Genomic DNA, 26,879 nt, shown 5'->3' on the forward strand with positions numbered 1-26,879 from the left:
TAAAATAATTCTATAAAATTTAGAAGACTTCTGCAGAATTTAAGAGCATACTAAAAAATTGAAGAGAGTTCTACGAAATTCAAGAGAATTTTACTGAATTCAAGTGACTTCTACATAATTCAAGAGAATTCTACTGAATTCAAGAGAAGTCTACTGAATTCAAGAGAATTCTACTGAATTCAGGAGAGTTCTTCATGTTAACAATGTTACTATTTTGGTTGCTTAGGGAAAATATATTTTATAATTTTTGTACCTCGTCAAAGTGTGAACCTTCACCAAAACGTGTCACAATCTACTAGAAAATAATTGAAATCCGTTGAAATTCTTTGGAAATCATCTTAAAATTGATCATATTTCTTATATCTTGTGAGAACGCTAATAATCCCACAAAAAATTTAATGAAATATCGTAAAACATCTTTAAATATATTATAATAGCTTTCAAAATTCCTTAAAAAGAAATACGTAACTGAAATCGAATAAAAAACACTTGAATTCTTTTGAAATCACTGGAAAAATTCCAAATTTTGTTTAAAATCCCTTGAAATCTATAGCAATTCTTTGCAAATCGTATGAAATCTTTAAATTTATTTTCATATCATTTGAATCTCTCAAAAATTGTGAAATTTCTTAATCTCTTAAAATGTTCTATAATGCTCAGAAAACCTGCGAAATCTCATCAAACACCTGAGTATCTTTTACAACATACTATATTCTTTAAAATCCTTAAAATATTTTACATTTGATTCAATTATGTGAAATCCCATAAACGGAAAAAATTTATCCGTAGAAAAGACACGAACTTGTAACTAGGTGTCGGATACGGGATAAAAAAATCAAACATTAAATCCTTATTTGGAGGAAAAATGTATGGATAAATTTGGAACTTTTTTACGAACAGCTCGAATTTCCTAAGAACAGTTCCTGAAAATTTTAAACTCAAATATAAATAGGTAATAATTGTATTGGTGCGATGTAATTTATATTTATCTATAAATTCGCACAATTTTGAGGATTCGAACTCCTGACTCGACAGTTTCAATACATAAACCATGATTGCGTAAACACGCGCAGCCATCGACGCTTTAACAATATAGGAATTATAAAACTTCTAGCCACTCATCCAATGAACTCGAACCACATATCGAGTTCGTCAATTCTTTCTCGAAATTTATAGATTATTTACGAAAATACATCAATGACCGATGCATTTTTTTCATATCCGAGACCTAGCTACTTGTACGTGACTTTTTTACGTATACATTTTTTCCGTGTAGATCTTAAAATATTTAATATCTATTAAAATTCCTTTAAAAATGCTTGTATCTTTCAAATCTTCTGGGATCCCATAAAATCCCATGAAATCCGTAGAAAACTCTTTAAATTCCTCCATAGAAGTCAGTTAAAATTTCATTTTATTTTATTTCATTTACTCTATAATATCATTTGATATATTGGAAATCAACCCTTAAAATTCCGTAAATTTTTGAAATCTTCGAAATTGTTGAAATTCCTTGGAATCTTTTGAAATTTCCATTTTTAAGATAGTGGATATGTTATTTAAGCAAATAGCGAAAAAGTTTGAAAATATTTTTGTAGTAGTAGTAGTAGCACGAGTGTCATTTATTTCAAAATAGTGGTCAAATAGTAGTATTGTTGAAAAGTGTCAAAAAATGCCCACAGTCTCGTGAGTCCGAGACCTCCTATTTTCTAACTGAAAAAAACAACATTGAAGTTGTAGCTTTATTCTTTAATATGAATAATTGTTGATAAATAAATTGAATCATTGTTTTCTTTATCGATGCAGTTTTAATTCCTTAAGATCGACAAAAGAATGGAACTATTTAAAATTCTGATGCATTGCTTTAAATATGTCGTATTGATTGCCATTTCTTAATCTCGAAATCACGGCTTCATCTTTATAAATAGAATAGCAATAATCGGCAATAATGTTAAATGCTCTTTGGTTTTATCAGTTACTTAAAAGATAGTGTAAGTCACGATATTTCTGATGTTGTTTTCGATTTTAAACTAGACACATGTGCTTTTAATATATGTGGAAATTATGTTCGAAGTTTATTTCCGATCAGTAGGAACGGAATCTGAAGATATTTAATATCTAGTGGAAATGTTATTAATTTTTATAGGAAATTTTTTGCATTTAGAAATATTACTGCAACTTCAAACAATTTTTAAAATGTTGCTCTCTTCTTTTTCAGGCTCACACAATTCTCCCGTTTCAGAAAAACAAGTAAGTGAAAGACTTTAAACATTCAAAAGTCCAAGGTTAAAAAATAGCCAATTACGAGCATCATAAATTTAAAAACTTTAAAGTTTGAAGTATATTCAATTTAAGAAACTTGAATATCTTTATAAAATTTTGTTTTGAATTGTAGAAAAAAATCTGTAAAATTAGGAAAATAAAAAATCGAAATTCTGTTTTATGGCGCCCCCGATTAAATGATTGCAATTTAATAAATAATAATAGATGGAATTTACTTTTGAATTTCCAGCTTGTCTTTTCCTTGGGCATGGTAATTTTCAAAGCATTGGATTTTGGATTAGATGAAGAGGAAGAAAGGCCTCTTTCTCCTGATTTAGAAAGGCTTATAACACTCATGACAAGCAATAATCAAGGTAATTACTTTCTGATTCTACTGAGTCTAAATTTAAAATGAATTTCAAGTTAATTTTAACATGTTAATTTTGCTATAAATTTAAAGTATTGATATACTAATGAAATCTGATCTTAGAATATTCTTTAATCTGAATTTTTGATACATGCAATTTATTTTTTACAGAAGAATGTCGACCTGACGCCGAAGAGCGGCTACAGGAAACGGATGACGAAGGAATAGAGAGAGACTCGGTTGAAAGTGAACTCGACGATATGCTAGTTCAGAATTCAAATGCATCTTATCCAGTTAACATCAGATTGTGTTCTCTACAAAATGTACTTCGTGTAAGCCTTATTTGATAACTGCTAATAAAAATTCTCCTTTTTTATATATTATTTAATCTGAAATACAACACTGGTCTAATATCTCCATGGATTAATTTTAATTTATAGATCTGTGCAAGGCATATGGGCAATAACGAACAAGCAGACGCACATTATCAAGCTGTAATTCGAGCTTTTGTGGCAGAAGCTCTGGAACTTTCACATTTTCTAGAAAAAGTGGCCTACAATAAACAGAGGACAACTTTTCGGGATTCGGATTCATCCAAATATTGCGATACTGTTTGCGAATTGGATGCACTTGATTTTACTGATTGGGTAAGTTATTGAATTAAATTAATTTATTCTCTGAAATATTTTATAAAATTATCTGCCATTGCTCAACTCATCTCAAATTCCAGGCCTCGGACTCATTTTAGAAATTCAGAATAGTGTCTGTAGTAGCACAAATTTTGGAAAATACTAGCGAAATAGTGTCATGTAATTTAAAAAATATAATATAGGAAATCTTTAACGTCTCTCAAATCCGTAAAAATAGAGACTTAATATCATTTTTAAACCCCCTTTGAAATATTTTAAATGTCATTGATATCCTGGATATCTTCTTCAAATCTTTTGAAAATTTCTTAAATATCTCGAAATTTATGAAATCCCTTAAATCTTGTTAAGTCGCCAGTATACCCACAAAAATCATCGAGTAAAATCCCCAAAGAAATTTTGAAATCTGTAATATCTTTGATAATTCCTTTAAAAATTATGAAATCTTTGAAATCCTCTGTGATATCGTAATATTCTATAAATTCTAATAAAGCCCCTTGAAATCCCTTAATATTTTTGATGTTTGTTTCTTTATTAATTTATAGCTTTTAAAGTATCCTTATAGCTTTGAATCCGTTGGAATCCACTTAAATCTACTAAAACCCTTGAATTCTATTGACATTCTCTGAGATACTTGGAAAACTCGCCAATTTTTGCAAATACTTTAAATCTTTATTTTTTTTAATCCTTGATATCTTTTAAAATACCTTAAAAGCTTTGAAATCCGTTGGAATCCAATAAAATCTATTGAAAATCCCTTGAATTCTATCAAAAGCCCTGGCAAACTCCAATTTATGAATTTTTTTTATTTCTTCACATCATTTAAAATACCCTGAAAGCTTTGAAATCCGTTGGGATCAACTAAAATATATTAAAAACTCGTGAATTTTTTTTTAATTCTCTGGAATCCCGGGAAAGCTCTCCAATTTTGTCTGGTCCCTTAAAATCTATAGAAATTCATCCTAATTTTATCCTTATTTTTCAATAATCATAAAAAAATTTGAATAATAATCTTTTAATTTTTTTAATTCTTTAAATCCTTCAAATATCGTAAAATTTCTTAAAATCCCTTAAAATGATGTAAATCGAATGTTTTAATATACGCTATATTCTTCAAAATCCTTTAAAATGTTTAAAGTCCTTATAGTCCCTAGGAATCCTCTGCAGTCCGATACACCTTGAAATCTTTAGTAGCTTCCAAGATTCATTAAAAATGTATTCTTTGAAATCCTTTGAGACCCCAGAAAATACGTGTAAATATCTATAAGTCCTTTAAATTTGCATTTTCATTGTATTTACTCCCTAAAGTTCTCTATAGAGATTCTTGATAATAACCTAAAATCCCTTGAAAATTATTTATTTTCTTGATACTTGTTGAAATCTCTTCAAGTCTCTTGAAATTCTTGAAATCCCTTAGTATATTTAACAATACTCTAAAAGCTTTGAAACCATATAAAATCCTTTCAAATCCCTAAAATCCTTGAAAACCCTTTAAAATCTGTTTTAATCTTTAAAATGTCTTGAAGTTTTGTCAATTCCTTGACACGCTTTAAAAACGTATGAAATCCCACTAAATCTTTTTAAATCTATAAATTTTTCAAACCTTTTGATTATTTTGTTAGTCCGAGGTCTGAAAGTCGATCATATTTATATTATATTAAATAATGCTGCTTTATTGCAAATTTTAAATTTGGTAGATAATTGTATTTTATTTATTTTTTTTTAATTGGTAAAATTTCTTCCTGCATTTCGACAGCCTGATTCGGAGCAAAAATTTGCATTTCGAAATGAATTCATTCCCGGTTTCCATATAGAGCGAGTGACATCAGCGAGGTGATAAGTCTAGTTTTTTGTGATACAAAAGACAATTTTGTATTCACATCCTTTTTTTATGTGTAGACTGACATTAGGATTTGGCGAGCGATACAAGTACGTGAATTGTGTGTCACATATGCAAATCTGAGTATTGCATGTTCAATTTTTACTCCTTGTTTTGCATGTACGATTTTTTATGGTTTTGATCGTACGACGAACTATCTTGCGCAACGTTCATGTTTTTTCAGTGTAGATTATTCAATATTTTATTTTCAATGACAAGCACTTTTGTTTCGGAATAAGTTGTAAATAAAATACGGGGTGACGTGTCTACTTAAAAGGAAACGCCCAGAAATATCAGAGCTTTTTTTCAAATCAGGAAATGTTTTTGAGCGTGATTAAATTTGTTTTGAAATGGTAATATTCAACTAAATAATGATGATTTTTCATGTGGAAAGGTAGACTTATAGTACTGGATTTATACTTATTTAAATCAAACTTCTTTTTGTAATTTTCACGAATTTTAGGAAAATATATTTTTATTTAAATATTTAATATTAAATATGCGCTAAATTTAAAGCACCTGTGAAAATAGTAAAAAATTGTTTTAATTATTCACCAAATTCATGTACTTAGGAACCAAATTAAAAAATTGATTCATTTTGGTTTTAGCATTATTCATTTTTTTAATTATTTTTAATATTCTAAAAGCTTGTACCATTAAAAAATCATTTGTGCTTTCATCATTTTAGTTTCTTAAGTAAACAAACATCGTTAATTTTGTATAAAAATTGCACCATTTCTACTCACTTAAATATTTATAAGGACTGTGGAAAACATTATTTATAATTGACTTGCGTAATTGTTGTATACTTATTAGGGTGGTCTAGAAAACATCTCTTTTCTTATCCCTGCAAATTGTTTACAATTTGTTACCATGCTAGAAAAAATTACTTTTTTAGAGCACGCTTTATTTATTCCTATTTTTTAGAATTTTCCGATTTTTAATTAAATTAATTCATTCAATTTTAATCATTTACAAATGCATAATTAAGGGGGTTGTTCAGTTATTATGTAATAATTTGAAGGGGTGAAATTCACAAAGTTAAATTCTGTCCAAAATTTGGATGGTGTATTTTACTCAAAATAAAACAATAGGTGTATTCTTAAGTTAAATAATCGATTAACAACGGCAATTAAAATGAAATAAGCACATTTTTTTGGAAAATGTACTTCAGAGACTCCTAAATATATTTTCTTTTAATTCTCCCAAAATTCAGGGGACGTTTTTAAACAAAAGAAAAAATTTGTAAGGGAACCATTTTAGACAAAAATAAAGCCTTCTTTAGACTACTATTTATTTATTTTTTTTTTAAGTTTTGGATTTCTTATTAGTTCATTAGAATTTAACCATTTATATCTGCACAATTAAAGGGGTTGTTTAAGTATTATTTAATACTTTGAAGAGATTTAATTCACAAAATTAAATTTTGTCAAAAATCTGCATGATGGATTTTACTCAAAATAAATAATATGTATTTTTGAGTAAAATCATCTATTAAAAACGGGAATTAAAATAAAGTAAGCAGATTTTTGTTGCAAAAATTTAGGAAACACTTTGAACCCAAAGAAGAAGTTTGTAGGGTGAGATTTCAGGCAAAAAGTAAAGTTTTTTGTTTAGATTACGCTTTATTTCTTTTTTGGTTGTAATTTTCCGATTTTTAATGAAATTCATTAATTACATTTTAAACATTTACAGCTGCATAATTAAAGGGGTTAGTTAAATATTATGTAAGACTTTAAAGGAGTGTAGGGTCAGAATTATTTTTAAAAAAATGATATACATAATACTTCTCGGGTAATTTTTTACAGAATTTAAGTAAACAACCTGGAATAGTGGAGGGTAAATTAATTTTACAATCAGAGATTTTCAAAAAATTATTAGGCGTCTAGCTTGAAATACATTTTTGTATGCATATGTAATAACTTTTTTAGACTAGGGTCGTTGCATGATTTACAACAATTGCATTTTTAATAATAAATTACCTATTCTTTACATTGACAATATCAAAATGGTTAATTATTTATATATTTCAAGCTCAACTTCAAAAACAAATAAATTTTTTTTGCAACGATCCTATTGAGATAATACTTATTATTTTTGTCTTGAGCATGGACATTATTGTTGCAAGTCTCTAATAAAATCATCGCTTTCAAGATCTTCATCGCTGATTACTTAATCAAGTAGAATTAATTAAATGGAAAATATTGTTTGATTTCAAAATCGAAATTTTTTTTTTACAGGCAAGATTTTGGGTTCAAGTGATTGGCGAACTAAGGCGAGGTGTGAAGTTAAAAAAGGTAGAAGATGATTTAGGACGTCGAAATTCCGTTCGTGGAATGGGCCGAGGAGCAGAATTTGAACTCACGCCCTATGAGATTCTAATGGATGACATCCGCGCGCGGCGCTATCATCTTAGAAAAACACCGGCGCCTACAGCTCACCTCAAGAAGGATGCCCGTACAGTTATTCTCGATTTTATTCGGAGTAGACCGCCTTTGAAAAAAGTGTGTATTTCATTTCAATGTAATATCTGTTTCTAGTTGTATTTTCGATTAAGATTCAAGCTTGTAAATAGTCGACTGCAGTTATTATTTGTTTTTCTAGAAATTTTAAACAATGATTAACGCTTTTCTGTTTCAGGCCTCTGAGCGAAAATTAGCTCCACTCAAAAAGGAATCTACTTTACGAGAATTGCTAATGGAAAGCATAAAGAAACCTCCTAAACCTCTAAGGTCTACTAGAGCTGGCGATTCTTCTATTCTTCAGATGAAGGTCGAGAGAAGTGAGTTGGAAAATTATCAAACTTTTTTAAAAGAATGTTTTTTATGAGGCAGTTTTAATTTATAGAGTTATTTAAAAATTATATGTCAAGCTTTGTTCTAATATACTTTCAAGGATGCAAAATAAATAATTTAGTATACTTGGAGATCTCAAAAGTTCAATTTATAATGTTCAATCTTTTTAAAATTGAACTGGTTTCTGATAATTTTATTGTAGTGTTCTCAGAGTTTATAGTCAGTCTGTTCTAGAATCCCGGTTCAGTAGAACGGCTGTGAAATATTGTTTTTTTATGACCCAACTATTATGGACGGAACCCAACCATGACTTTGAAATGTATCATTTCCGTTCGGTCTCCCCAATTTAAAAGTACCTCTTCCGACCTTGAAATAAGTGGAATAATCGAAGCATGAGAATTTTGAATTCTTATTAGAAAGATGAAATTATTTGATGAACGATTTATGAATCTTAAACTACGTTTTAAAATCGTTAATTTTAAAAGGTTTAACCTTTTTTATTTAATTACTTACAGTCGTGGGAAATTTTTTGTATATTTTCAGTTTCAATGCAAAAATTTCTAATACAGACAAATACATGTATATTACTTTTTGTTCCATCTTGTTTTAAGTGAAGTACCTGAAGAAAAATTAAATTGAAAAAAATGATAAAAGAATTTTCTTTAGACTTTGAACCAAAAACAAAATAGAGAGAAACGTCCTTTTACCTTCTGAAAGTAAATCAAAGCCAGTAAAAGTTGTTTTTTTTTTTAATTTTTGAAACTGCAAATAAAGTAAGCAGTTTAGTTAATATAATTTTGGGTTTGTTGTATTTTCATCAGATTTTTGTTTATTTTTTGACTCGAAACGAAATTTATATCATGAAACCAAAACGAAATTTCTTCAAAAGCTTCTTAAAATAAAATTATAAAAACAAATTTATATTTTCTGAAACCAAATGAAAAATCCTTGTGTCCTTGAAATGTTTCGCTTAGTTTTTGACAGGAATAAATTGTGAAACAGGTATCCTTTTAATTTTTTAAATCAAAACAATATACAGGGTTGTAATAGGGCAGGGAAAACCTGGAAATCAGTAAAAGAATTTCTATAAGAGGCGCTTTAAATAACTTTCAAGGATAATACCTTTGAAATTTTAATTTAAAATTATTTTACTCCGTTTGTAAAAGATTCAATGTGAAAAATGTTACAACATTAAAATTCTGATCTTTGAATATTGATGATCAGGGAAAAATTGAGGTATTTGCAAAATGAAGGTTTGTGGCTACCTGATATAATATTCTTGTTAGTAATCTGTCTGTCTTTTACTTATATTTATTTTTTTGCAGTTGCTTCCTCGTGAAGATTATATTTTTAGTCAACATTTGTATTATTAACTTGAAAATTTAACAATTTTGTTAAATACTCATCCTTTTTGTTTGAAAATTCGTTTCTTTTGGGTTGAAATTTCAACTGTTTTGGTAGAAAATTATATTTTTTGTTGAAAATGCGTATTTTGGTGTTGAAAATTCAACCACTTTTTTAACCATATTTGGAAAAACTATGATATTTTTTGTTGATAATTCATATTATTGTTGAAAATTCAATGTTTTACTTAAAAATTAATTTCTTTGTTTGAAATATTGACTATATTGTTGAAAATGCCTTTTTTAAATTAATTTTTATGTTGAAAATTTAACTTCCTTTTTTTGTTAAAAAATGGTATTTTTTAGGTCAGAAATCAACTCTTTGATTGAAAATTTGACTATTTTGTGAAAAATTCGTCGTTTTTTTTTTAGTTGAAATATTAACTATTATATTTTTGCTGAAAATACATATTTTTGTTGAAAATTCAACTGTTTTCTGAAAAGTTCGTCTTTTTGGTTTGAAAATTCGTTTCTTTTGCTTTAAATTTCAACTATTTGATTGTCAAATCAACTATTTGATTGTCAATGCAACTATTCGGTTAAAAATGATTTTGTTCCTGGAAATTCAACTATTTGGTTGAAAATTCATCTTTCTTGATTAAAATTTTTTATTTTTTTGTTGAAAATTCTTCTTTTTTTTTTATTAAAAATATTCTGTTTGTTGAAAATTCGACTGAAAACTTTCATGATTGAAAACTCAACTATTTTGTTGAAAATTCGTCTTTTTTTAAGTATCTAGTGTTACATTATTCATTAAAAATCCTTATTTTTTGGTTGAAAGTCAAACAACTTTGTTAAAAAATAATTTGTTTGTTGAAGATTCATAATTTTTAATTGAAAATTTATTTCTTTGTTTGAAATTTTGACTAAAAATTAACCCTTTTTGTTTAAAATTCAATTGTCTTCTAAAAAAATTCAATTAATTGGTTGAAAGTTACACTTTTCAAGTTGAAGTGTAATCTTTTTGATTTAAAATTTCAAGCATTGGGTTGAAAACTCATCTTTGTGGTTTAAAAATTCAACAATTTGGTTAAAACTTCAACTATTTTGTGGAAAATTGAATTAATTTCTTAAAATTGAACTATTTTGTTGAAAATTCGTTTTTTATTTTATTGAAAATTTATCTTTTGGTTGAAATAAATAAATTTGACATTTTTAAATTTTAATATGAAATTGTCTTGGTCAGCTTATAAAAGATTATATTTTTAAAATGTGTCAGGAATAAAATGCCAGTCTTTGATTATCAATAGTCGGGGGAAAATCAGAACATTTTTTAAATGAGGATTTGCTGCCACTCTAAATATATGAAATTAAAAGACAGGCGTTTGTTATTAAACAAAAAAATCAGATTAGCAAGACCATCATCGCATTCACCATTAGTCTCATGATTTTTATTTCCTCGAAAATCACGGCTGCACCCCTATTCATCTACACCCCCGAAACCATAAAAATCTCTCGTTTCAGCTTCCCAAAATAATTTGACCGAGAACTTATCTACGACTGAACTTTCTTCCCTTATCAGAATAATTCTCCAGCTATAAATAAGTGAATTATTAAGTAGAAACAGACAATGGGAAAGGTTGAAGGTGTATTCGTGGACGTGACTCATGTTTTCGGATGATGATTCGCCGCAGTGAGGTGCGTTTCTAGACGTGGGAAGGGTAGCGCAGCTGTCGACGATCAATAGTCTTAGACTTAAGTGGAAATGTGGGCCAAAGGACCGTTTCATACACATTAGGCAAAAACTATAATGTCGCGACTCTATTCTCGCGACTTCGCATACTTCGTCAACCAACTCACAAAAATGCGATCCCTTTGTCAGTGATTATCAATTTGTTGCTCGCCTATTTTCAAATTTTGAGCCAGTGAATTCTCATATTGACAGCACTCTGAAAAAAACGTGAGGTATCCTCATTTTTCGATCCTTTTGTGGAATCGGAACTGTTTACTAAGATTTCTAAATAGAAGAACTATTTCGGAAGAATTTATTATGTATTATATGACAGTGGATCGATTCATTCGAGTGAGGGATGCTGACTTGTAGCGAGATAAACTTTCATATACCGAAGTTATAAAAAATATGTTGTGCAATTTTCAAAAAACGTTTACCAAGAAATATTTGTAAAGTTGTTTAGCACGGTAGTTTCTGAATAATATAAAGAGATATTTAGAAGTGAAATTTACGAGAAACTGATTATAAACAAGAAATCCAAGAGATCCTTGAAAACAAAAGCACAGTTTTTAAGACGAATCTCTCCATTTTGGAATATTGAATAATAAATAGAGAAAGGTACGAGATATTTTGCCTTTTGAGATAAAGAGGATTAATTCTAGAAAATATTGAAAGAATCTTCGATGAAGCTTGACGAGGTGTAATGATCCAGAGATTGAGAGTCATTGGTAAAAGAGGAATCTGTGAGTACGGGTTGTTATGAACAAGGGCATCGATCTGGTTTCAATTCTGAGCAATCTGGTGACCATTGTGTGGAGAACAATAAACTTACTCTAAGAGATCTGAGTATATAAATTTATAAAACATACAAGTGATAACAAAGAAAGTATGCTGCTGGCAGTTGGAGGAGAATCCAGGAGGATTGTTCTAGGAGAAGTTCCACCAGCTCGTGCTGAACAGGAACAGGAACCTGCTCAGGATGTTGCTGCCCAGTGGCTTCAACAAGAAGATCCTCAGGACAAAAATCGGGACCCCGGTTCAGCAGGAAATTTATCAAAACCAAAAGTTCCGGTTCCCCAGCCGCGATCTCGTATTAGCAAACCCGAGGAAGCCAAGTTTCGAGGGATTCGGAATCGTAAGTCGCGTAGAAGACATATTAAGGGCACAGGTAATCGTTCATCCTTCATACATTCCATGTCATTATTGGGAGTAAAGTAGTTAAGAAATATATGTTCGATAATTTATAATAATTACCTGAATCGCTATTTTATTTCTCGATTTAGAATATTGTCAGAAAAAGAATTTATAGCGTAATCGAATCAAAGCTTTAATTTCTTGTAATTCGATATTATTAAGTTTTTATGTTTTCGAAGTCCCCTATTCCCCTAAACATTCCCCTTTTTTCTCCTATTTTCAAAAAACTTCCCGTTTAAAATGTACGTTATTTTAAAACATAATATTTGAATTATTCAGGAAAGTTATATTTTATAAAAGAAAAAACATTATGTTAGTATGAAAAAAGTTGAAAACTTACTAAAAATAATTATTTTAACAATATATTTTTTTAATTTAATTTTTTCTTACTGTTGTTTCTTATAAATTAAAAAAAATGGTTGAATTTTAATCAGTCATGATTTATTTGGGAAGGGGAAGGGTGCCTAACTGTATCATTTCCAATCTTTAAAATAAATAAATAATCTTCAAATATATAGTTATTTGTTTACTTTTCTTTAAACATTTTTTTGAACGGTGTCAGTCATAGAAAAATCTACTTTTGAAATTGGAAATATTTTTTCCCCGAAAAAAATCCATAATTTATTAAAATTCAACCATTTTTTAGAAATTGATGAAAAGTGATAGTAAGAAAGAAATTAATTGCCAAAAACATTGTTAGAATAAATGTTTTTTGTCATTTTTAACATTTTCTCATTAAAAATACCATTTTGTATTTGAAATAACATCATCAATAATAAAATTATTTTGTCTCTGAAAATCATAGCCAAATTTTTTCTTTGAGAGATCAGGTATATTTATTCGTGGAATATATACAAATGAAATATTTCTGAAATGTGAAATATTTTATTCGCTGAAACTTTAATTATTTTTTAAAATTAACTTTAAAAGCCTTGAAGAGTATATTTTCAATTATAGAAGTGTCTCGTCTCAAAATTCGGGACTAGTCCAATATTTTTTATAAGCTTAGCTTGTCTCGAATTTTCGGGACGACTAGTCCGTCCCCTTTTCCAACTCTTTCAATTGTTCGGGACAACTAGTCACAGCCTTTAAATATACTTATATGTATCACGATTTAATTATTAATGATGGAAGTTTTAGAAGAGAAAATATTCTTGATTATAAAAATGATTTTAAACATATATAAACTGTTTATTTAAGAAATTTAATTTTTGCCGAACTTTTTTGTACACAGTTAGTGGTTTTCCATCGTCCTAAGTGTATCCAGTTTCAAAAAATAAATTATTTGATGTCAGAAATAATTAAAAAATAATTCAACGTGGTTTTTAAAAAAATTCCGCTTGTTCGTGGAAAAATGACCCTTTTTTTCTTTTCTGAGCTCCTTTTGTGAGGTGACCTCTGTAATTGGTTAATATTTAAAAATTCTTTTGCAATTTAGATTCTAGTTCTTATGTCTTACGAATTGAAAATTATAACCTGCTTTAAGTATAAAGTGTTTCTCCGTATTTTAAAATTGAATGGGCAAAACTATTAATTTTATTCGATTAAAAAAAAATTAATTGAATTTTCAACTTTAGAGGCTTTTGAAAATGGACTGTTAAAAATTGAATTGTCTTTAAGCTCAAAGATTTTCATAAGATCGTGTGTTTGTAAAAAATATTATTGAAATTTAAAAAAAAAAGAATCTAATTATCAAATTTGGACAATACTCTGAAATGTCTCCATTCAAATTTAAAAAAAAACCTGTTATTTCGTTATTTTTTTATAAATCACTATCAGAAACCATGTACAAACAATCTAGTGAAGAAGAAGGAAAGGGATTTGGAGTGGTTATTAGATTTCGTGGCTTTATGATTAGAAAAATGAATGTATTGTTCTGACATTTTGAGAAATGGTTTAAAATATATTTTGTTTAAATAATGCAATTTTACTAATTACTTTTTAGCTGCGGCTCAAAAACCCTTTTCTCAGTTATATTCTAAATAAAAAATAATACAATTGCACTGATTAAAGAGATATAAAAACTCAAATCGACCAGACAGGCATGCTCTTATATATTTTGAACCATTTTCCAAAACTTCAACACAGTATTTTCATTTTTCAAATCATAATGCCGTAGAAAATAAATCGTGTAATTGATCGCGTAATACTCTGATACTTGCCCTGAAAGAGGGATTTAAATTTTGATTTATTCTGAATTAAGCTTTTAAAATTTTAATATATACTTTTTTATTCCAAATAATTTTATAAATCGTTAATCATGCATCATCGTTCATTGATCATGCATTTCCATGCTTCAATTTATCTCAATAATTTCACATCTTAAAAAATGTCTGACAATATCATCTTTAATTATTTAGATGAAACAGAAAGCTGTCATAATCATTAAAAAATTAGTTTCCGAAAATTGGGAAACCTCTTGTTATGAATTTTTTATATTAATGAAAAATAAACATTTTTGTTTCAGATCATGCACAAGATGAATCTGTGATGGAAACATCGCCCAAATCCTTTATCCGAGGTTCAGAGGGTATAAACTCAACCTCAAGACAGCCGAGGAAATTAATTCCAGTCGACTTCGATTTGAAGGTAGCTCACGTTTTACGTCAATCCACTTTCATCCTATTTATTATTTAAGTTACTTGCCGATACGCGGCGATTAAATTGACTTTGATTTATTTCACTTTGATTTCATACAGCTTGACGGCGAAGAGGATGACGACGACGACGATGATGATGATGATTTCGAGGTCTCCAAGTTCGATGATGAGGACGATCCTACGACTTATTGGCATTCGAAAGAACACTATGCTTTTGGCAAAGGGAAGCTCACGACGGATCTTTGTGAAGACTGTCACGAAGACGATGACGAAAAGGACTCGGCCAATCCTTGGGGAAAAACAGGTGGACTTCGACTCACCAAAAATGAGTATCACCGATTCTGCGATGCCCAACTTGAATGTAAATAATATTACTATACTGCAACTTTAATCTCGGAATTTATTTTTCGGAGTGATTTTCAAACTTAAAAAAAATCAGGCTTTTCCGGTCAAAAGTTACGTTTTTCCGATTGACTTTTAACCGATTATAATTCTAATTATTCAATAATAATTACTTGATCACATTCGTATTTAAAAAAATTAAAAATTTTAGAACTCCAACGTAAAATATATAATGTAAATTATTTTTAAATGTGATTTCAAGGCAATCATGATTGAGTTTTTAATTTTAAAAAAAAATCATTTTCTATCTAGAGATGAATTTTCAATCCAAAAGGATAATTTTTTATACAAAAATCCAAATTTTCATCAAAACTGTTCAATTTTCGACCAAAAGGGATGAAATTTGATGGAAATAGTTGAATTTTTAAAGTAATAATTTAATTTTTAACCAAAGAGTAAACATTGTAACCAGAAAGGGTGCATTTACAACAAAGCAGTTGAATTTTCGATCAAAAAGATGATTTTGTAACAAAACTGTTGAATTTTGAACAAAATAATGCAGTTTTCCACCAAATAGTACAATTTTTTACTAAAAGAGATGATTATAAATCCATAGTATAATGGTGGACTTCTTAAGTAAAAATAATTAACTTACAACCAAAAGAAAAAGAAAAGTTTGTTTTTCAACCAAATAGTAGAATTTTTAACCAGAAGATATGAATTTTGATTAAAAAATACAATAGTAGATTTTTCAATTAAAAATGATTAACTTTGAACTATATAAGATGGATTTTGAACCAAAAAAATATAACTTTTCTATCAAAATATGGGGTTTCAATCCAAAAAGCGAAGTTTCTAGTCAAATAGACAAATTTTCAATAAATCCATTGAATTTTCGATGAAAAAGATGACTTTTTAACAAAATAGTTAAATTTTCAACAATGTAATGAAATTTTCCACCAAATAGTAGAATTTTTAACTAAAAGTATTATTATGTATTATGAATTTTAGGAATATTATGAACACTGTATTATGAATCCATAATACAGTGGTAGCCTTTTTAAATAAAAAGAATTAACTTTAAACACAAAAAGATACCTTCTTTTACAAAATAGCTGAATTCTCAACCAAATAGTGGAATTTTTAACTAGAAAAGACGAATTATGGACAAAAAATACAATATTAGACTTTTTAATTTAAAATAATTAACTTTTAATCATAAAAGATGGATTTTTAAACAAAAAAATATGACTTCTGTCAAAGGGTGGTTTTTTAATCCGAAAAGACAAATTTCCAACAAAGCAGTTCAATTTTTGATAAAAAAGATGACTTTTTAACAAAATAGTTGATTTTTCAACAAAATAATTTAATTTTATACACAAATAGTCGAATTTTAATAACAAAAAAATATGATTCTGTACCCACTAAACTGTGTAGTACTGTGTATTGGTAGAATTAAAAAAAAAGAATAATTTTCAACCAAAAAAGATAACTTTTAAACAAAAATAGTTGAATTTGTAACCAAATAGTAGAATTTTTAACCAGAAGAAATTAATTTTTAACAAAAAATACAATAGTAAACTTATCAATTAAAAATAATTATTTTTCGACCATAAATGATGCATTTTCAAAGAAGAAAATATCAAAATAGACAATAAATATCCAAAAAGATAAATGTTCAACTAGATTCTTAAAATAAAAAAATTATCTTTCAACTAAAAAGGATGACTTTTTCATCCTTAACCAAAAATGGCGAATTTTCTACCCGTTTCTACCAAAACATGACTTTTCGATCCAAAAGGATCAATTTTCTATCGAAAAATTCGAATGTTCAACAAAACAGTTGAATTTTCGACCAAAGGAAATGTATTCTGAAATAAAAATATAATAGTAGACTTTTCAATAAAAAATAATTAACTTTCATCCAAAAATAATTGGATGTTCTTATTGGGTTCTATTAATTCAGTTCGCATCTAAGCGAAAAAAGGGGAATTTTGTTGAAAACAGGGGAAAAAGAGCAATTCTTTAACAAAGGGAAATAAGGGTGTGAAGTCTGAGATTTAATAAACCGCCATATGAATTCTGCTCAAGGAATCAACTGATGTTATTTCCGAACATAAATTATGACGTTCCGAACGAAAATGGCCCTTTTGGTCGATCTTAGTTTTGGAGATATTCGCGATTTTATGATCCAAGATCTAAAATATAGATTTTGGATTTTCGATAGGAAATCGTACCTCAATCTGTACTCTATTTAATAAAATTATACTTTTATGTCCCCTGAATGACCGAAAGTGGGCAAATTTGATGTTTTATGGCACTTACCAATTTCAAATTAGTTTTTCACTAAAAGCGGTTTTTAAATTTATTTTCGAAACATTTAGAGTATTCCTAAATTATAACTTTATTATGCACAAGCTTTAAATTCTTAAACATATAGTACAAAAGGGACATCAGTTTTTGCACGAAACATTAACTTCAAAATCTTAAATATAAAATGATCTTCGATATTTTAACGGAGGTGGTTCGTCACACTGATCACGATTCTGAACCTATTTTTTTCAAAGAGGGAGACGATATTTATTTCATGAGTAAAAACAAATCTGAAAATTTGTCGGCTATTTCTCGGTGCTCAAAATTCCAAACTAATTCCCGATTTATTTTTAATGCGTTTAATTTTGTATTGTTCTAGCTTACGATTTGGCAACACAGTGTCCTTCGAGAAGAGCATCAGCGAGGAAACACGCAACGAGAGGAAACAGTTTAGTTCTTCCTTCATTTTCCGGAACCACTTCTCTTCCACATTCAAGACCTCACAGTCGTCAACAAACTGGGGTATTAGGTACAAATTCGAGCCCAGGAGGGCCTAGTCCAAATTTGAGTTTAAATCCAAGTCCAAGTCTGAGTCCTCAGCCAAGAACGAGGCCCACTCCGAAACCTAGAGGAAGTCTCGAGAATGATATTCATTCCGATGCAAAGGATTGGCAGAACGAAACACCAGAACAGGTAGAAATTCTTTTCAAATTTTATGAAATTTTTCTAAATGACCCTGTTCTCTTTTCTTACTGTTTCTTATCGTTCTTCTGTTTTTTTTTTTAAATTCCAGAAACCATCATTAAATGATATGTTCCTTGACGATCGACTCTCTTTAACGTTGGAAGAAATAGTGCACATAAGAAGTGTTTTAACGAAAGCAGAACTTGAATCCCTTCCTGTTGAAGGTCGAGTAAAAGAAGATGTCGAGAAAAGACGCGTTTGCTTCCTTTGCTTGAAAACTAGATTCGGAATTTTGGGACCTTGGGGGCAACGTTGTCGTCTCTGTGAAAGAACCGTCTGTGTGAAATGCTACACCAAGGTATGTTTTATTTTTTGAATTTATTTTAGTTTTTTGATATTCGAATGACATTGAAAATCTAATTGACCTTTTGTATGTATAATTTTTTTCCAGATGAGAATCCCCACTGAGCATTTCTCCCATGTACCAGTTGTTCTACTTTCCCCGGGTCTTTTAATTTCTCCAACCTCGTCAGAACCCGAATCCGGTAAAAATTCGTGGTTGAGGTCTTCAGGAGCTGTTGGTTCGGCACCAGCTTCACCAGCTTCTCGATGTCGAGATTCCAATTTAAGAAGCGCCACACCCTCGAGTCCATCGGTGACTCCTAGCGCAGTTCCCACTGCCGATTCTACCCCGACGTCGCATGCGAAACCAGAATACCTTCATGGCGCTGAAAAAAGGTTAGTAATCGTCGAGATATTGACCACTTGATTTTTGAGTGTACACCAGATTTTAAAGATTCCAAAATATTTCCAGGATTTTATAAGACTACAAAAATTTAAATGATTCCAGAAAGATTTCTCAAAGATTTCAAAAGAGTTCAGAGATTTCACAAAGATATCAGAGATTTCAAAAACTGTAAAATATTTCAAAAGATTAAAAAATATTTTAGAATATGTGAGACTATTTTAAAAAGCTTTTAAAATATTTGAAACAGATTTCAAAGATTTCAAAATATTTTAGAATGTTTCAGAGATTTTAAAAGAGTTAAAAATTATTTGAATTGTTTCAGAAGATTCAAAAATATTTCAGAAGATTTACATTATTTAACGAAGATTTCAAAATATTTCAAACGGCTTCCATAGATTTCAAAAAAAAATTCACAAAGATTTTAAAGATTTAATTTTTTTAAGTTTTCAAAAAAATTTGAAAAGATTTCAAAGCTTTAACAAAAATTCTCAGAGTGTTTTAATATTTAAAAAGATTTAAAACTTTAAAGATTTTACAACGATTTCATAAAGATTTAATAAAGGTATCAAAGATTCTAACAGCTTTCAAATATTTAAATAAGATTTCACAAAGATTTTAAAGATTCCAAAAGATATGAAATATTTCAAAATATTTTAGAAGATTTAATTTTTTAAAGATATTAAACAGATTACAAAGATTTCACAAAGATTCTAAAAGATTAAAAAAGTTTCGTATGCATATTTCAAAATATTTCACACATTTTGAAGATTTCAAAAATATTTCAGAAAGGTTTCACGAAGATTTCAAAGATTGAAACATTTTTCAGAAAATTAAAAAAAGATTTAAAACATATTGCAAATATTTCAAAAAGATTTAAATAATTTCGTAAAAATTTTATAAGATTTCAAAAAATCTCATAAGTTTTATATACATATTTCAAAAGATTTCACAGATTTTGAAGATTCTAAAAATATTTTAGAAATGTTTCACTAAGATATCAAACGGATTTCATTAGATTTCAAAGATTTTGAAAAGATTAGAAAATATTTTTAACAGGTTTCAAGTATTTCAAAATATTTCACAAAGATATCAAAGGATTCCAAAAGCTATCAAATTTTTAGAAATATTTTAGAATGTATCAAAGATTTGACGAAGATTTCAGAATATTTCTAAAAAGTTTCAAAAGTTTCAAATATTTCAAAAGATATCAATAAGTTTTTGAAGATGATGAACGTTTCAAAAGATTTTAGATGATCTCATAAATATTTCAGAAAGATTTGACAAATATTTCAAGCGGATTTCATAATAATTAAAAGATTCCATAAGATTTAAAAATATTTTTAAAAATTTCAGAAGATTTCAAAGTTTTTAAAAGGATTTTAAACATATTTCAGGGATTTCAAAAAGATTCCAATAAGTTCACAAAGATTTCAACAAAATTTCAAAAGTTTCATATACATATTTCAAAAGATTTCACAAATTTTGATGATTCCAAAAATATTTCAGAAAGGTTTCATAAGTTTTTAAACGGATTTTATAAGATTTCAAATATAAGAAAATATTTTGAACAGATTTCAAGTATTTCAAAAGATTTCACGAAGATATCAAGGATTTCAAAAGGTATAAAATTTTTTTAAATATTTCAAATATATCACAGATTGGACGAAGATTTCAAAATATTTCAAAAAATGTCAAAAGTTTCATATATTTTAAAAAAATTCACAACGTTTTTGAAGATTTCGAAAATTTCAAACGATTTTAGAAGATTTCGCAAATATTTCACAAAGATTTCAAATGGATTTCATAATATTTAAATGACTCCAAAAGATTTAATGAGATTTACAAAATTTTCAGAAGATTTCAAAAGATTTTAAATATATTGGAGAGATTTCAAAAGATTTTAAAAGATTTCAAAAACATTTTAATGACTTCCCAAAATTCTAAAAGATTTTTAAAAAATTGCAAAGATTCATATATTTCAAAAAATCTCACAAAGTTTTTGAAGCTTTCAAACATTTCAAAATATTTTAGAAGATTTCAAACGGATTTCATAAGATTTAAAAGATTCCATGAGATTTGAAAATATTAAAATATATTTTAGAACATTTAAAAGATTTTAAAAGATTTTAAACATATTGCAAAGATGTCAAAGGCTTTTAAAAGATTTCAATAATTTCACAAAAAATAAAACAGTTTTTAAGAATTTCAAAAAATTTCAAAATATTTTACAAAGATTTAAAAATATTTCAGAAGATTTCAAAGATTCCCTATTTCAGAAGATTTCAAAGATTTTACAAGGTTTTAAAAAGTTTTATGAATATTTCAGAAAGATTTCACGAATATTTTAAACAGATTTCATAAAATTTCCAAGATTCCATAAGATATCAAAATTTTAACACAGATACAAAAGGTTCCAAAAGTTTTCAAATATTTCAGAAGATTTTCAAGACTTCATAACGATTTCAAAGGATTTAAAAAATTCTAAAAAATTAAAAAAAAAATTTCAGAAGATTTCACAAACATTTCAAAAAGATATTAGAGATTCCGCAATGATTTCAAAAAGATTTCAATGATTTCATAAAGATGTTAAAGATTCCAAAAGTTTTCAAATATTTCAAAATATCTCAGAAGATTTCAAACAGATTTCAAAGATTACCTAAGATTTCAAAGATTTCAAAAAGATTTCACGAAGATTTGAAAAAGATTTCCAAAAGATTAGACTAGATTTCAAGAGTGGCAACCCCTCGGTATCTTACAAATTGGAATCAATGAAGCTATCGGAATGCTGAATTCTTAAAAGAAAAGCTCTTTTAATTAATATAATTAAGTCCCTTTTTGATCCAGGCGCTTCAAACCGACAGGCAGTCCCGCTAAATTATCAACCACCGCAACATTTGGAAGCCTCGGCGGTCTAACTCCGGAGCAACGTTTGGTCGCAGAACGTTTCCGAGGCGTTTCCATGGTAGTTTGCCACGACTGTCGGATTATGGTAATCCAAATAATCAAGAGTTCCCGAAATACTCGTACCACTATACGTAACAATGTCATTTCGCGATTAACACTCAACCTTTCGCCCGCATACGTCTAGACTAATTGTAAGTAAGTTCAATATTTCTTCCGGCAAGAATGAAAAAAAAAAAACCGAGCGCCGCTCAATTTTTATCCCTGCTTCAGAAATAGGAAAACTCAACTTGAAAACTGACCGCAGGAATCCGCTTCCATAATTGTAAAATCACGATAGATATCTTAGCCAGTTCTTTCCTCAGTTAGGCTCAAAACTGTCATCAAAGGAAATGATAATTTAAAATTTTTAAGAGAACTTTAGTTTGGATTCTGAGAAAAGTTCAAAGATCTCTTTAAAATTTAGAATTTTCATTTTCTTTAAACTACTGATTAGTCTTTAAAATTTTATATTTTAAATACTAATCGAAAAAAGTACAGTTTTAATTTACGCTTCGCCTAGTTTTGTACATATAACTGAATTTCTTCGTGAATCTGTCACGCCACAAGTACTGTTAAGAGAGTAGTTAGATATAAAATATATACGTAGAGAAGATCTTGTATGACTAAGCTCGCTGCAAAATCGGAAAGAAGCTGAGACATAGGAAGACTTTATCAGATATCTTAAATTCATCTTCTCTGTATCGATACAATTTCTGATTTTGTTGTGAGATTTACTCTTTAATCAAATCAGTATCACGATACAAATGTTGTAAAATTACATGTTCAACGGACATTCCGATCATCGACTTACAATCAAAATGTTGTTATTCAACTAAGGAGTGAAATATCGAGTACAAGGAAATCGAAGGTGATCAATCCGAAGATTTTCCAGAAAAAAAAATTGATTAGTAATTTTTTTCTGGATTATCTTTGAACGTTAGAATTAGTACAATTTAAAATACTTTCTTCCATTTATTTCACGTAATTCCGTGCGGGATTAAAAAATACTTCCTCAAAGAATATAAATGAACGGCACGCACTACCCATATCATTCCAAGCAAATGCGATCGAAGGCATCAATACTAGAAAAAAAGAGATAGTGATAATTCAATGTGATCCATGTTTTGTTTTAGTTTTTAAACAATATTTTGCAAACATTCCATTTTTTATGACACCACAGCAAAATACTTCGGAATTTTTTTGTAGACAATTTTTTAGCCTTATTGATTTTGTTAAAAAAATATTTAGGATATTAGAATTTGTCATTAGTATTATAATTTGATTAATTTTCCGAAGTATTTTGTCTCTTTGGCCTTTACGAAGAATCTTGAACAAAGCGTTGAATTAATCGCTTTGGTAGATTCGAATATCAACGTTTCCTTCTAGTCCCGGTTATTGATTGAGCAGTAAGCGAAGAAAACTTGATTAAGCGAAATTTTAATTGGATGGAATTTCTTGTGAACCAAGGCTCAATAAATAATTTTCGTCGAGTACTAAAAATGTTAAAACCATGCATTACTTATTTTTTTCTTTAAAAGCTGTATTTATTTTCTTTTGTTCGCTTACTGCCCAATTACGGATGCCGTTTATTTAGTATTAGAGGTCTACAAAAAAATCGATAAAAAATAGAGTTATTGAGATATTATAAAGACCCGAAACTAAACTCAACATTTTTATTTATAAATTAATTATTTTTTTATTGATGAAGTTTCCACAGAATTCCATGTTGGGACTTTTACAAAATGTATACGAGTTTTCAAAAACTGTCGAATTACAAAAAAATCCAGTCTGGAATTCTATAAATTAATTGACAAGCTCGATTTTAAAAGAGATTTTTTGTCGCTTTAATTTGGTTTTCCATGTCATTCCTTTGATAATATTTTGAGGACCAAATGTAGATTTTCTTGTCTTAAATTATTTCCTGGTTATCGGGTTAAGCGGCCTGACTTGTAACGTACAAATGTCTGTTCTCTGATTATTCTTAAAATTGTATATACGTATCGTAATTCTATTTTATGGAGATCATATAGTGTATAGTATTGAACAACTCGAATGGCATTCAATGAACAATTGTTTATAAATTAATTAGATGACTATTAGAGAACTATATAGAAATATATTATTTATTTTTTTTGTATGTAACTCTTTCCGGCAGATTGTAATCGAGTACTGTATGTGTACATAATAAAATGCATCGATGCTACCGTTAAGTTGTTTTTATAATTTTTTATTATCATTTTTTTCAAAAGATCAATTGTGGAATTAATAATTGAAAATCTTAATTTTTAACTTTTGAAATGTTTATTTAAAACTTTCTCAAGCTTCAGATTAGAAAATTTTCATTTCTTCAGTAAGAATTAATTCAAGATATCACTTCTAAACAATTTTTAAATTAGTTTTTAAAAGTTTGCAATTTAAAAATTATGCCTTTTGAAATTCTGCGATTCAGAACATTGACATTTTTAATCGTCCATATTCTTACGATTCCAAATTTACTTTTAAACAATTAAGTTCGAATGTTCCCCCTTTTGCAGGTTTTCAATGGAACATTATTCAATTTCGAATAGCTGTTAGACTTTTAAAAATCCGAAATATGCTGAGAACCAAAGAATAATTTTAAAGCAATATCTTTATACATACCATAACCTTCCAAATGACACTCCGAAGTCCTCGTATGTCACTTTAATAAATAAAACTGCGTTCTGGATCAATAATTCTATGCACTGCTTCATCTACAGTATCATAATCTCCTTGTTAATCTGTAATTCAATAAAAATAAATTTGTAGGAATAATATTTTCATTTAAAAATTTCTGCCTGTAAAAAATAATACAAGCAAAAGAATTTCATGAAATATTGCAGGAGAAATCCACAAACAAAGGGAAAACTCCTTGCTAAAAAATTATGGTGCAGAGTAGAAAAGAGAAATCTAATTATATTATTACCAAAAAAAAGAATATTAAATAGCAAAGAAAAATACATTTGGTTACCTGGAATGACTTTTGACACCTGGTAGCAGAAAAAAGATTTAAATGATCAACCTATTATAACATTTGTGTTAATTTAATTTTGTGATCAATTTTGTATACATAGATAAAAATGTACCCATCAAATCAAATGTCAAAATTTACGTTAATATCACGAAAAAAATAAGGTATATTTTCTTGAACTCAAAAATGAGACAGGATCGTCGAAAAACTTTATTTAAAAAAATTCCTGATTTTTTCCTGACTAATTTTTCATTTTCCCTGACATTATAACCTTATACCATTTCTCAAAAAGAATCTTCTACAAATGAAACAAAATAATAAAATTTTAGATTAAAATTAATAATTTTTTTCCATCCAAAAAGATTACTTTTCTACTATTAAAGATGAATTATCAGTCAAATTGATCAAATTTCAACCAAATCCAAGAAGAAGAATTTTCTGTCCAACTGGACGAATTTTCAACATAAAAATCGAATTCTCAACAAAAAGATGGATTTTAAAGAAAATACTTGGATTTTCTAGAAAATAAATCAATACGCGAATTTTTTATCTAAATAACTGAATTTTTAACCTGCAAAGATAAATTTTCAGCCAAATTTCTGAGTTTTCAATAAAAAAAAAAAGATTAAATTTCATCTCAAAACAGCTGCATTTTCAATAAAAATGCGAAATATTCAGCAAGGAAAATGAATTTATCAGAAGACAGTTAAATTTTAAACCCATAAAGTTGAATTATTAATAAAAGATGACTATTCGACGAAAAATGTAATTAGTTGATATTTTAACCAAGAAAAACAGATTTTCAACAAAATAGATTATATCTCAGTCAAATAGTTGAATTATAAACTCAAAAAGCTAAATTCTAAACAAAAAGTGTAATTGTTGATATTTCTACTGATTTATACCAAAAACATGAAATTTCTACCAAAAGAGATGAATTTTAAAACGAAAAAGGCGAATTTGCAACCAAGAAGATGAAATTTCTACCGAAAAAGAAAAACCTTCATAAAAATAAATTAATTTTAAAAATAAGTAATATAAAAGTAAAATTTTCAGTGAAAAAAGAAAAGAGTTCAAAAAAAAGTACAATTTTGAAACAAAAAGATGTATTGGCAATCAAAACGTAAATCAAAGAGATGAACGTTCAAATAGAAAAATAATTTTTTAACAAGTTAGCTTAACTTTTACAAGGCAAATCAATTTCTACAAAGAATATGATATCAGGTTGGCCGCAGAACAGGTACATTAAGCTAGCACCTCCACAATCGAATTTTTGAATTTTTCATAGCTCAGAATTTTGGGCTTTTTGGGCTCTTAAAATCCGCAAAAAAAATTTTCCCCAAATCAACACTTAACTTCCAAAAGCAACGCCCTTCAAAAAATTGAAAATTTTCATTAATTCATTAACGGGATATTTTTGGGCTTTTTTTCGGCTCCCAGAAAATACCCACTTCGATTTTTGGGCTTCAACCCTTAACGTCGAAAATCAACCCACGTAGATACTACTTTGTCAAAAAATCAATTTTTCTAGATTTTTTCAAAGGAAGAAAAAGTCTCTGATTTTTGGGATCCTCAAAAATAACCGCTACGATTTTTGGGCTTCAACCCTTAACGTCAAAAACCAACCCCTCTCTACCACGTAAATACAACTTTGTCTGCAAATAAATTTTTGTAGAATTTTTTAATGGAAATAGAGTCTCTGATTTTTGGGCTCCTCGAAAATACCCAATACGATTTTTGGGCTTAAACCCTTAACGTCAAAAATCAACACCTCTCTACCACGTAAATAAAACTTTGTCTGCAAATAAATTTTTGTAGAATTTTTTAATGGAAATAGAGTCTCTGATTTTTGGGCTCCTCGAAAATACCCGATACGATTTTTGGGCTTAAACCCTTAACGTCAAAAATCAACACCTCTCTACCACGTAAATAAAACTTTGTCTGCAAATAAATTTTTGTAAGATTTTTTAATGGAAATAGAATCTCCGATTTTTGGGCTCCTCGAAAATACCCAATATGATTTTTGGGTTTCAACCCTTAA

The 26,879-nt window shown here is 28.3% G+C and overlaps 1 protein-coding gene across 3 annotated transcripts in view; it reads left to right on the top strand.

Annotated features, from left to right (window-relative positions):
- The window catches only part of LOC117174357 (protein spire), a 30,852-nt gene extending 6,793 nt beyond the window's left edge, over positions 1-24,059 (top strand). For 2 of the 3 annotated variants that reach the window (XM_033363415.1, XM_033363416.1), the window contains exons 3-14: positions 2,219-2,250; positions 2,513-2,636; positions 2,801-2,961; positions 3,070-3,276; positions 7,396-7,659; positions 7,796-7,937; positions 14,687-14,808; positions 14,919-15,180; positions 17,854-18,167; positions 18,268-18,516; positions 18,610-18,896; positions 21,751-24,059. In XM_033363415.1, the coding sequence (XP_033219306.1) occupies positions 2,219-2,250; positions 2,513-2,636; positions 2,801-2,961; positions 3,070-3,276; positions 7,396-7,659; positions 7,796-7,937; positions 14,687-14,808; positions 14,919-15,180; positions 17,854-18,167; positions 18,268-18,516; positions 18,610-18,896; positions 21,751-21,994 (2,408 nt within the window). In that variant the 3' untranslated portion in view covers positions 21,995-24,059. Of the gene's footprint in view, positions 1-2,218; positions 2,251-2,512; positions 2,637-2,800; positions 2,962-3,069; positions 3,277-7,395; positions 7,660-7,795; positions 7,938-11,926; positions 12,161-14,686; positions 14,809-14,918; positions 15,181-17,853; positions 18,168-18,267; positions 18,517-18,609; positions 18,897-21,750 lie in introns of all 3 variants that reach the window. The other variant, XM_033363417.1, reaches the window with a different exon arrangement.
- The last annotated feature ends 2,820 nt before the right edge of the window (positions 24,060-26,879 follow it).

The sequence above is a fragment of the Belonocnema kinseyi genome, chromosome 6 (assembly GCF_010883055.1).
Source record: "Belonocnema kinseyi isolate 2016_QV_RU_SX_M_011 chromosome 6, B_treatae_v1, whole genome shotgun sequence".
Classification (NCBI taxonomy): Eukaryota; Metazoa; Arthropoda; class Insecta; order Hymenoptera; family Cynipidae; genus Belonocnema; species Belonocnema kinseyi.